Source organism: Rutidosis leptorrhynchoides, chromosome 6 (genome assembly GCF_046630445.1).
Source record: "Rutidosis leptorrhynchoides isolate AG116_Rl617_1_P2 chromosome 6, CSIRO_AGI_Rlap_v1, whole genome shotgun sequence".
Classification (NCBI taxonomy): Eukaryota; Viridiplantae; Streptophyta; class Magnoliopsida; order Asterales; family Asteraceae; genus Rutidosis; species Rutidosis leptorrhynchoides.
The window spans coordinates 7,652,920-7,666,335 of record NC_092338.1 but is presented as its reverse complement, the minus strand read 5'-3'; the positions used below and the strand labels follow the sequence as shown (position 1 = coordinate 7,666,335).

General features: G+C 34.7%; 1 protein-coding gene across 1 annotated transcript; it reads left to right on the top strand.

Annotated features, from left to right (window-relative positions):
- The first annotated feature begins 11,834 nt into the window (after positions 1-11,834).
- LOC139853405 (uncharacterized) lies at positions 11,835-12,638 on the top strand. Its single transcript, XM_071842800.1, has one exon. The coding sequence runs from the start codon at positions 11,835-11,837 to the stop codon at positions 12,636-12,638; it is 804 nt and encodes a 267-aa protein (XP_071698901.1).
- Positions 12,639-13,416: the final 778 nt, after the last annotated feature.

Here is a 13,416-nt window from a genome sequence, read left to right as displayed (position 1 = left end):
GGTCTGTTACAGAAACAGCAAAACACAAACTGTAAACAGAAAACAGAAAAATAAATGGACATAGTGACGTTCGGAGGGCCATAGACTCTAAACCATAACTCGGATTAAGACGAGTCTTATATGAAAAGTTATCTACTTGAAAAGATCTATTTGAAAATAATAATTACAACAGCCCTGGTCTACTAGTCTCTTACAGAAACAGTAAAACAGTAAGCAGAGAACAGGAAAGCAGAAAATAATGGGTTCCGGTGAGTTTGGTGCTTGATGTTCATCATGGTTCTCATCCTTGATGCCTATAGCTTCAAGTGTACAACTCATTGATGTGTTTACATCATCTTTACCATGGTTTGACCATCATAACCCATGTGCAAGTCTAAGTAAAGTCATTAAGTTAAATCATAAGTACTAACACTTGAACCTTTACTTTAGTGAAACCATAAGTTACAAAACTTTGATTATCAACTAGTAAAGTGTAATTAAGGTGCAAGAATGGAAGTGATAAACTAAATAAACAAGTAACAAGTTCATGAGTTTCATACTTTTAAAGATTCAAGCCTAAGTCTTGATCTTTAGAAAGTAAACTTTTAAAGTTTACAACATGAGCTTCAAGTATGATTTTTAACACATGAACTTACAATCTTTTGACAAGTATGTAGAACATAAACTAGAGAGTTTAGCTCTTGCATGTTCTTGTATGAACAAGATAAATGAAGAATCAAACTAAAGAGTTTGGTTCTTTAATACTAGTAAGAAATAACTAAGATAACAAGTAAGTAAACAACAACTAGCAATAACAAGGAATTAATCAACAACAAAGAGCAAAAGATGATGATGATTTAGGGGTGTTGTGCTACGGTTTTAGGGAGGAAAAGAGGAGGAAAAGAAGTCTTGCAACTTACCAAGTTTAGAGAGAAAGAGAGAAGAATGAAAGCAAGTAAGAGTGTGTGTAATATGAAAGAGTAATGCTAGTAATAAGGTGGTCAAGATTTTGAAAACCAAACCCCACTCCCCAAGGCCATATGGTCGTGATTCTCCCATCAGCAATGGGGGAGGAGATGCCCACTAAGTTTATGCATGCTCTTTGACTCAAATTTTAAATTAGGGGTGCATGCATGGGAATATTTACAACTAGCTTCCAAGTGTCTTAAACCAACTAGCTTAATTTCAAAGTGATACTTGCATGGGTGTTGGGCTAATTAAGTCCATTAAGATGTAGGGTGGACTTATAAGTCCAATATCATGAGTCCATTAACTTTGTCAAGCCCAAGTTCAAATATTTAACAAATAAATCCAATTAAAGCCCAAGTAACTAACTAATCACCATAGTTAATTAAAATGATTAATAAAATTAATCATGAATGTAAATAATGCTTGAAAATATTATTCGGGTAAGTTCGGGTGTCACAAAGACGTTTCGGGCAATTAAAGTCAAGTTCGGGCAATCATGACAACATGCAAATGTAATGACATACATTCGTTTAAGCACACGTGTTAATAATAATTATTATTAATAAATAAACGTTGAAAAATCCAGGGTCGTTACACTAATACTCCACTTACCACGTGTATCTTGTCTTCGATGAAACCATCTAAAATAATGCGGCAAAGGATTTGCTGAGTAGCTTAGAATATCATTCATAATCCTAAGAAAAACACGTCGCCGCATTCGAAATCTTCGTTTGAAATTATCATCCGTATATTTGCAACCCTCGTTAAAATAATTGTCCATCAAACGATCGTGTGCTTCATAATGATTTCGACGTATATAACGAGGTGAGTTAACTTCTTCTTCACCGGATAAATTTTCAAGTACGTTTAGTGCATAGTTTGTGAACGAGTCGCTGGAAGTACTCGAAGAAGACGACATATTTTGGGAAAAAAAAGATAAAAAAAATTGATAAATAAAGATAATTGTGTTGAAAGGTGAATAATGGGGGTGTGTGTGTAAAATGAGGAAATATGGTGTTATTTATAGAATAAAAAAGAAAATAAAAAAAAATGAAAACTAGCCGTTAAACGGCTAGTTTTTTAAAAAATTCGAACATTTCAAACGTTTAACCCACCGTCGAATTTGAGATCTCGGAAATCGACGGCGATATCGACGCCGTGCCGGTGTCGGGCGATCGTCGATCTCGGCGTCGATATTGAACGACGACGAAATTTTTTTTATGGGCACCGTGTGCTCTAAGTGACCATATTCCCTTTTAATCTTTTATACTAGTCCGTAATTGGTTGTAGATTGGGATAAGTGATTAGGTGTGCCATTTTCTATTACTCTCTCCGTCCCATAATAATTGTCGTGTTTTGACATTTTGATATTTTTTCTTCAACTTTGACTTTAAAAGTTTAACTTTGTGTTATATAATATCGAATGAAAGTTATACCAATTAAAAACACATACGAAAATGAATATATTCATATATATTTTCATCAAATATTCTATAGCATACACCAACAAATATTTAAATTCAAAATTTAATAAATTAACTTTGAAAAGTCCAACATGACAATTATTATGGGAACAAGGGAGTATAAAAGTTTCAAAAAAATTACAATTTAAATTTATGATAAATCATTAATATTTTTGGGTTGATGAGAAAATCTTTCTATGAAGTCAACTACAAATGTATGGAAAGTAATTCTCACATTAATTTTTAATCTATATACATTTTTGTATAATAAACTTACAATTATACATTTACGCCTCTAGATTAATCTAGCAAGTTTAGTAATGAACAAAAATGAATGACAGTTTCAAATACATTATTCATATTCACTAGATTAAATAGGTTAATTTATATCTATTGAATATTCATATATTTTATAATATCTTCTAATATATAATAAAAATTCAAAAATGTAATATAACAAAAATATATACAATGAGAAATAATCAAAATTTATCCATAAGTTGTTGAATATATAATATAATATCTGATAAACACAAAAACGTAATATAACAAAAAATATATATAATGTAACATATTTAAAATTTGTCCCCATGAACGTGTAATATAAGTCGAAAATTTAACCAATTTGTTAAATTTACTACTCCCTCCGTCTCAAAAAACAGTCTCATTTGATAGTTTTTATATACGTATTTCGAGTGTAAATTAATATATTTATTGATAGAACTTTTCATCCATATCTATATCCATAATTTATATCCGTTTATCTATTATGAATCAAGTGAATCGAGTTGATATCCATTGAGTTGAAAAGTATAAAATTATCCATAGTTAAATAACAATTTATTGTGGAGGCTAAAAAGAAAAGGAATCAAAAATTAAATTCATCAAAATCACTTTGAACCAAGCTACCTGATCCAGGGACGGAACATAAGGTATTCCAAAGGGAGCGCTCGTACCCTCTGGATTTAATGGGAAAAAATTTTGTACACTAAAAAAAAATTACTAAAAAATAAGGATTTTTTTTTTAGTGTTTGTCGTTGGTGACAATGAAAAATTTATTAAATTTTTAGACTCGTTCTTTCTGAAATTTGGTTCAAGTTCCGCCAGTGATCAGATCAAATGTGATCAGTAAACTAGGAAAAAAAATAAACTACAACGACTTCTTATAAGTTATATATTCATGTATTGGCAACAAAACGTGACTTGTATATAGCCATATAGATATAGATATTCATTGATTCGTGTATATACGTTACAATATTGATCAAACGATGCACACATGCGAATAACTATAAAAGAAATTATTGTGTCGTAATGTACTTTGAACCGTGTTTAAATCATAGTTAAAGTTTAAAATACATTTAGTTACCACCACCTCCTAATCCACTACCTGATCCGATACCACCACCACCTCCCCCAACTCCTACGCCCACTCCAACACCAACGCCTACTCCTCCATTAAGACCACCAAGACCACCACTATGACCTCCACCAAGTCCATCACCACCTCCCGCACCTCCACCACCACCAAGCCCAGAACCGCCGCCTAGACCGCCACCACCTCCTCCACCAGCTCCACCTCCCACACCACCACCACCACCACCTACACCACCGCCAGCACCAAATCCTACACCTTGACCCGAACCTCCACCTAAACCACCACCTCCACCGCTACCTCCACCTCCTCCACCACCAATACCTACACCTCCTGCACCGCCAGCACCTCCTCCAGCTCCGAATCCACCACCACTTCCCGACCCTCCTCCTAAACCTCCACCTCCACCACTACCTCCACCGCCTCCACTGCCAACTCCAACACCTCCATCTCCACCGCCACCAACTCCTCCACCAGCTCCAAAGCCGCTACCACTGCCTGACCCTCCCCCTAAACCACCATCTCCGCCACTTCCTCCACCGCCACCGCCTCCAATGCCCCCACCTCCAGCACCACCACCTACTCCACCACCAGCTCCGAATCCCCCACCTTTTCCTGAACCTCCACCTAGACCACCACCTCCACCACTTCCTCCGCCACCCCCACCTCCAATGCCACCACCTCCGGCTCCACCACCTACTCCACCACCACCTCCAATTCCTCCTCCTTTTCCTGAACCTCCACCTAAACCACCACCTCCACCACTTCCGCCGCCACCACCACCTCCGGCACCACCACCAGCTCCAAATCCTCCACCTTTTCCTGAACCTCCACCTAAACCACCACCTCCACCACTTCCTCCGCCACCACCACCTCCAATACCACCGCCTCCGGCAGCACCACCTACTTCACCACCTGCTCCAAACCCACCACCACTTCCCGACCCTCCCCCCAATCCGCCGCCGCCGCCAGCACCTCCACCACCACCGCCACCGAATCCTCCACCACCACCTCCACCTGGACCACCACCTCCACCTGGACCACCACCGCCACCTAATCCTCCACCACTACCTCCACCTAGCCCACCACCGCGACCAAACCCTCCACCTCGACTACCAAAACGACCACACCCTCTTTGACGAAATCGACATTCATCACGACCCCATCTTTCAATTTCTTCATTTCCTTGAGTGATTACACTCACGTGAAGCACAATGCTGATTATTAGAAGCAACACACTTACCCATTTGTGATATAGCCCCATAACTGTGTTATGTATACTTGTAACTCAACGTAAAGTTATTTTATATGGTGTATGCAATATTGAAGAAATATGGCCTCTATATATAACCATGTATGTACATCATAGACTTATGCATATCCACTTGTTGCATTCAACTACGTAGCCATTAATGCTTGTATAGAACTGTAATAGGGCTATACTAGATTTATTGCTTTCCAATCAACGCGTATAACAGTTGGGGAGTAAGCCAGCCAGTGGGGATGAACCAATTGTCAAAATTCACTCTAATTGGTTAATACTTTTATACTTCTAAAACCTATTAATTTCGTAAAACTTTAATACGGAGTAATCGTCATTGGTACCGGACAGAGGCGAAGCTAGGATTCATGTATAGGGGATGCATTTCACAAAACTTAAATATCAACATAAAATTTTCATATATACATCGTAATTATGAGATATTTAAGGGATGCTTATGTTTATTATTGGGGAATATTGGCAACTAATATACAATTTTTAACACACTATAGTTCGCTTATTTGAAAAGTTGGGGGAATGCAAAGCATCCACATGCATCCCCCTGTCTCCGCCTCTGGTACCGGAAGATTTATATACGGAGTATATACTAAGAAAAAAAGTTTGTCAAAACAATTCAAAATTTATATCAATTTATAGAATATTAAATACAAAATTATACTGCGCGCTATTTTAATTTAGAGTCATATTAAAACTACTTATATGTATAATATATATATACTTGCTAACATACAAAATACTCCGTAATTACTCAGGTTATGTTGATAATTAATCTGTCTTCAGGTTACTAAATGCTTGTTCTCTTGATTTACTCTCCAACGAGCTTGTTTCAGGCGATTTGCTACTTGCTTCTATTTCTTTCTTTATTCATTTAAGACTTTGATTTTTGGCTATACTATATCTCTTTTTGTTTCTTCGATTTGGTTTGGTAGTTACTCCGTATTAGTTTTCTTTCGATTTTAATATGAAGGTTATATCTCTTTGATTGTATTTAGGGCGGGCCTTTCTTAAGGCAAAAAGGGGTGTCTGCCCCGCTAAAAACTGAGTTCATATCTTTATCTTTATACTACTTAGAGGTGGACCGTTTGTATGGTAGGAACGGGTTCCTGGCTTAAATACTCACACTTGATCGTTAATTGTTCTTCGCATAATTTACAGTTATTTTTTAGTTTTTTCATAATTTATACGTGATCGCCCCCCAATATCATTTGTTTTTATAATTTCCCCTGAATATAAATGTTAAAGTTCCTCATGAATTCGACTCTAGTTAATTAACAATGAGTAACAATCATAAATCAATGTTATAAATATATAATTATTCGACATTTTGGAACAATAGGTTTTTGACTCTTTGTTCCCTGAATATAAAAGTTAAACTTCCTCTTAATATTGTACTTATACTTCAAGAAGATAAGTTTTGGACGGTTGAAGAAACCCCTATAAGAGGTTTTGGCTATATCTACTATTAGAAAGAAGAAGAACAATGAGATTGTCTTGTGTTCTTTTATTCTACATGATAATGTTAATGATATCGATTTTGGTGATGCGGTCAAAGGATGTTCATAGATGATCAAGATGGGAAGACCGGGGAGAGCTCTTTGTTGGTGGGTTTAAAACCGGAATGCAAACGGTCATAAAAGGATTCTTTCAAGATATAGAAGATATTGGTGTTATTGCTCCAACCGAAATATATTGACATATACGATCGTCAATTTGAACGGGAAAAGAATACACGATGAAGAAAGTGGTTCCTTAGCGCGTTTCCAATGTTTGTTTTTGTGGTTCTTAATTAGATGTATTTCTTTGATTCGTTTAGTTTGGTTATGTTTAGGTGTTTGATAGTTTTATCGCGGTTTTTTTTCCCGTTTTTGGTTAGTTAGGTGTTCGGTCATAGATAGTTCTTTAAGCTTTCTATATTCAAGGCTCTATGCTATTGTTTGTTTCCTCGATTGAGATCGTTTTCTTTTTGAAAACGTTTTTTGTTTCTACATGTGTTCGCGTTAATTTTGTAAAATAAAATTAGAAAAAAAAAATGTGTCTCATCAAACGGAATGGAAATAAGAGTGATATAAGTGGGTTGGATGAGATGATGAGAAACGGATAGGTATGAGCATTTAAAGCCATGTTCTTATGCTTTAGATCTTAAAAAAAGTGTCGACCATGGAAGACTATTTCTTACTTTATTTTCTAATGTCATTTCATGCAATGAAGACTTTTTCTTCTTTATTTATTATGCAAGCATTTAGTTGGTTCTTGATTAGGTATGTAAACGAAGACAGTATAATCAAAAATTCTTGATCTGAAAATAAGATTAGATGAGAGTTCATGAAATATTGAAAGTGTTTGAAGTGGGTTTGGATGATCAAGAACTTGGGTCAGAGGTCGGTTTATAAGATAAGTTGATGTGGCAAGTGCTTCCGGACAAAAACTCCTTGGGGCATTTGATTTTATTAGAAGAGCCCGGGTCATTTCTAAAAGAATACAATTTTTTTCGCTCAGTTACCCCATTTTGTTCAGGGGTATGGGCAATAGCGGAGTTAGGGGGTGGTTTAGGGGTGTGAAGCCACCCCCAACAACCCAATATCCTACATTACATATATATTTATTATTATGTTTCATGATAAAATTCTACGGAGTATATATTTATTCTTGTTCTTTTCACTTCAATATCTATCTAATGCATATAATCCATCTATCTATTACAACATGATGATTCTCAAAAATATAATATCTATATAGACCGAGTAGTCAGTTAACTATCATTCCGTCAACTACATCAATTATATTTATATTTGATTTATTGTTGTAATGTTTAACAAAGCATTCGTCTTCTAAATAACTTGGTTTTTATTGTATAATCATATATTCGGTAAATATTGAACATATGTGAATGTTTAAACTATTTAATTATTGGCATAGCTCTTGAAGAGAAAACGAATCAACCTATGCAAATTTTTTAGCTATTTCGTGATAATTTTGGTAAAAGTTTTGTGTTGTTTAATTCATTTTTTATTTAAAACACTTATCGTAATTCATTTTTGTTTTACTAAATATAAACTTCGCTTTCATGTCAATTTTTTATTATACAATATTATTTTGTTCTTCAGTAAGCCTCCCCTAAACTGAAATCCTAGCTTCGCCTCTGGGTATGGGCACATGATGTTTGATGCATTATCCATTTTTCTTGATAAATTGTTTCGTGGACGAGTTAACAAATTCTCTCCCATTAACAGATTGTAAAATTTGAATATTTTTTTAAACTTAGTTTAAATCATTTTGTAAAATAATGAAATTTTTTCAAAAACTTCAGATTTGTTTGTCAAGAAATAGGTCCAAGTCATTCTCATCAATAAAGAGCAAAAAGTATTGAAAGTTTTTCTCTCTATTAATTGAAGCGGATCCTCACGTACATCTGAGTGAATCAGTGAGAAAAGAACATTTTTTCTTGTATGGTTGGGTTTAGAATAACTTTTATGACTTTTTGCTAATATACATGTTTCGCAAGTTAATACGAAATTTGGAGTAAATAACTTTGGAAATAGAAGATGCAAATAACTTGTTGATGGGTGACCCAACCTTCTATGCCATAATCAAGCTTCCCTATTAGGTGTTTCGTGTGCAAGCATCACGGTACCTTTTTGGGTGATTTCGTCCACATAATAAAGACCCCCCGCTTAGTGCCACGCCCAATGACTAGTCGAGTCCGGATATCCTCTAAAATACAGAATGTCGGATATAATTGGACTTTACAGCCGTGATGTTTAAAGTTAGGGTTTTTAGAGTAGGCACGATACCATGTTGAATACCGAATCATGTCTGTTATTCCTTGAATAGAGCTTACATATACAATAAATATGCAGTAAACAAATACCCTAATGGGCTAGACCCAATACATCAATGGACTAATACAAAAGAACTAATAATGTGGGCTAACACAACTGTTAACATTAGCTAGTTTTAAAAGTTTCTACTCGATATGCAATATTAAATGAATAAATAAATTGTGACATATTAGTGCATGTGGTACACTGTAAAAAATTGGAAAGATATAACACTTTATGCCGTATTATGAACTTTTATACTTGGTTGATAATAAACATATCCTCAAATTGACAAATTTTATGAAATCATATAAAATATTACATGTTGAATTGGCACTTGAAAGCAGTAAATATTATGCAATTATGCAATAATATCAAATAAATGTAGTGTTACTTCACATTAATTGGAGAAAGGGTAAAGATACTGTTGAAAATAATGAAAAATATTTTTTGAGATCAGAAAATTATCATCATTTCCCTCATTACAGCTAGCATACAACGGTCCAGAATCATACAACTTTATTTCCATATTTAGGAAATCGTTTCTTATTTTAGAATAGGCAGCCGTTCCATACAACTTGTTGATGTTATGTGAGGTGTATACGAAATAGTTATATTTTTACTACGAAATACTATTAAATACGATACAATTTTACACAAGTTATTTATTTATTTATAAAGTGGATATACCTAAACCTTGCTACAACACTATAGACAGTGTACCTAATCGTACAGTAGTGTAGTTTTTAGTAAGTCCGGTTCGTTCCGCAGGGAGCTAGCCAAGTTTAACGCTATATTTTTTTTAAACTATATTTGTATGTATATATATATATATATATATATATATATATATATATATATATATAAGTAATATTATTATTATTATAAAAAGGGGGTTTTACCGTTTAATGACCGGTTTGTCGATTTTATGTCTTAAGTCACAATTAAAACCTAATGTAAAATATTAAAAATAAATATAACTTAATTTAAAGCGTAAAGTAAATGACGATAATTAATGTGCGATAAATTAAAGTGCGATAAATAAAATGACGGTAAATAAAATTGCGATAATTAAAAGTACGATAATTAAAATGACGATAAAATTGCGATAATTAAAAAGTACGATAATTAAAAGTGCGATAAGATATAAAATAAAGAAATTATGCTTATTTAAACTTCCGTAATCATGATGTTTGACGTGTTGATTTTAATTTATTACCATGGGTTAATTGTCCTTTGTCCTGGATTATTCGATATGTCCATACGGTTTTGTCCATAATAGTCCATCAGTCATAAATATAAAGTGCGAGGATCTTCGTCAAATTATCCTTATACCCGAAGTCAAATATTCCAACTAATTGGGGATTCGAACTGTAACAAGGTCTTAATACTTTGTTTAAAGAATACACCAGGTTATCGACTGCGTGTAGTCCAAGGTTTTAATACTTTGTTAACAATTACACCAATTACCCTTGAATGTAATCCACCCCTGTTTTAATGAGTCCATTGACTATTAATCCATCCCCGTGTCAGGTCAAATGAACAATAATTCGTATTTATAAATATCCCGCCCACCGTACCCGATTAAGCGTATGTGGTTATATATAGATACGTCAAATTGTAACCTTTATATTAAATTAACGAGATATCGTTTAGTTAATATAAAGCCCATTGATAGCCCATAGTCTAATTTCTACAAGTGTCGATCTTTTGTCCAAACCCCAATTATGGTACAAAGCCCAATTACCCAATCTTAATATTTAGCCCAACATCACGATTACTTCGATTTAAATAAGCATAATAATAACTTAGCTACTAAACATTAATTTAAAAAGGTTGAACATAACTTACAATGATTAATAATAGCGTAGCGTTACACGGACAGAACTTCGACTTACAAACTTAAAACATTCGCCACTATAACCATATTATTATTAAACTTAAATTAAAATTATAATTAAAATATAAATATAAATATATCGTAGATAGATAGATAGAAAAATGTGTGTTTTCATCGAGCAGAATGCGCGGCCTTTTATAGGCCCACGTTTAACTGTACAGCTCCGCGAGTGCGGAGGTTTTCTTCCTCACAGCTCCGCGAGTGTGGAGCTCTGGATTCCAGCTCACAGATCAATTCCAAAATGTGGGCTGCGTATAATTATAATATATAATAATATATATAATTAATTATATATTATATTATATTCTTGTGCATAGTTGACTTGTAATTTTTGGTCCGTTGCGTCGCGCGCTGAAAGTTGGTTCATGTCTCAGTTCCGGATTTTCGAACGCCTTTTCGTATAATTTAATATCTTGTACTTTGCTTTTTGCGGCTTGTACTCTTGTAATTTTTAGACGTTTCTCATCAATAATTTGAACCACTTGGATTGTACTTTGTACTTTTTAGCTTTTTGGTCATTTGCGTCTTCAATTCGTCGAATCTATCTTTTGTCTTCACCTTTTATTATTTAAACGAATATAACTTGTAAATAGAACAATTGCAACTAAAAGCTTGTCTTTCTTGAAGGATAATGCTATGAAATATATGTTCGTTTTTAGCATTATCACTTGTATAAGAGGCACCATTGTAACAACACTTTGTACCAATTCAAGCTTTATCAATATAAATCAATAAAATGATCAATACTTGTGTTATTACTTATTTATTTTTTTTCAATCGAAAACATGGTATCAGGGCGGTGTTGCTGATCCTGGATCATTGCAAACACTCAAACTCAGTCATTTACCCTTTTTCGTTTATTATCTAATTGGCCACCATATCTGGAGAAGACGATAGCCAAAATCATAACAACCAACTTATCACAGAGTTAACCATCCAATTGGCAAGCTTACTATAGACCAACAATGAAAATCAAACTATAAGGTTACCTGATTCATTGAAAATTAGTGTTAAACTCAACAATTCCAACTTTTCTCTCTTGTCAAGGATGATTAAGGTTGGGATCAGAGGTAAATTCGAGGCCCTCCTTAATCATCTTACAGAGGATCCACCAGCAAATAACAATAAAAAATGGAACCAGGATGATCTGGTGGTTTTCTCATGGGTGATTCAAAATATTGAACCTCAAATTGCCAGCAATCTCACGCGATTCCCAACTGCAAAATCACTCTGGAATGCCCTTATTACAACCTACAGTTCAGGCAAAGATAAGATGCAAACCTTTGATCTACATGTTAAAGCCAACAACATCAAACAAGAAGGTAAGTCCATAGAAGAATTATGGCTAAAATTACAAGGGAATTGGGGTGAAATTGAAATGAGGGATCCAAATCCCATGGAAAACCAGAATGATATCATCAAATACAACAACATCAGATGTGAGCAAAAACTTTTCCAATTTCTGAACGCCCTCGATAATAAACATGATAATATAAAGCGAGAATTGCTCAGAATCGTACCCTTACCAACTGTGGAAGGAGCATATGCAACGATTAGAAAAGAAAATGCTCACCAGAATATATTTCTCAATAAATCTGTTGACACCAGTCATTCTGGTATTGTATATGGGTTATTAGCCCCATCTCTACATCCCAAAGAATCCGACGGCCATGGTCTTATAGCAAGAAACCAACGTCGTTCAAATTACACATCATTAAAGGACAAAGACAACCTCCTATGTACAAAGTATGGGATGAAGAGGCACACCATAGAACAATGCTTCAAGAAAATTGAGTATCCTGAGTGGTGGAACGATGGTCACAAAAAGGGAAAAGTGGTTGTGGTGACATGAATGGCAACAACCAAAGGTAATCAAGAGATCAACAACTCCGGCGCTACCACCACTGCTCAAGGAGGGTTCGGATTAATGGCTGTTGAACAACCTTCATCTTCTTCGACATGTGGATGTATTTTAGGGTTAGGGTTTATACCCAAACCCGTTCACTTTAATCATACGAGTACAAATGGTGGGATGGGTTATTTAACCCAAAATAGGTTCTAGGTTTTGCAAGAAAGCCCCCACCTAAGGATGCTTTACCTTTAAACCCCTCCTTTAACTCCCTTAGTAAAGTCAACCCCCTGGTTGATAATAATTTACCAAACATACACTCAAAAGATATAAAGTATCCTATACAGTCCCGAAGCTTTAAAACTAAACCTAAATGTCAAACATTTTACAAAACAAGTCCTTTTCAACTAATGATATTTCTCATATGCAAATATTGTTTCAAATAAAATTAAAAATGAAGAATGGATTATCGACTGTGGTGCAACCGACACTATGACCTTTGATAAAAAAGGATATCTATTTCGAGTCAAAACCAAATAAAACACAAATTAACACGGCTAACGATGGGACTGTTCAAGTGAAAGGAGGAGGAACAATAGAGATATCACCAACCTTGAAATTAAAAAATTGTCTCTATGTTCCCGCTCTCTCACACAAATTATTATCCGTGAGTCATGTTACCAAGGAACTTAATTGTACCGTTTTATTACACCCAACATTCTGCATCTTGTAGGACATCAAAACCGGGAAGATTGTTGGTCGTGTTTAACGACTCTCATTT

Coding starts and splice junctions, on each gene's coding strand:
- LOC139853405 (XM_071842800.1), top strand. CDS start 11,835: ATGATTAAGGTTGGGATCAGAGGTAAATTCGAGGCCCTCCTTAATCAT.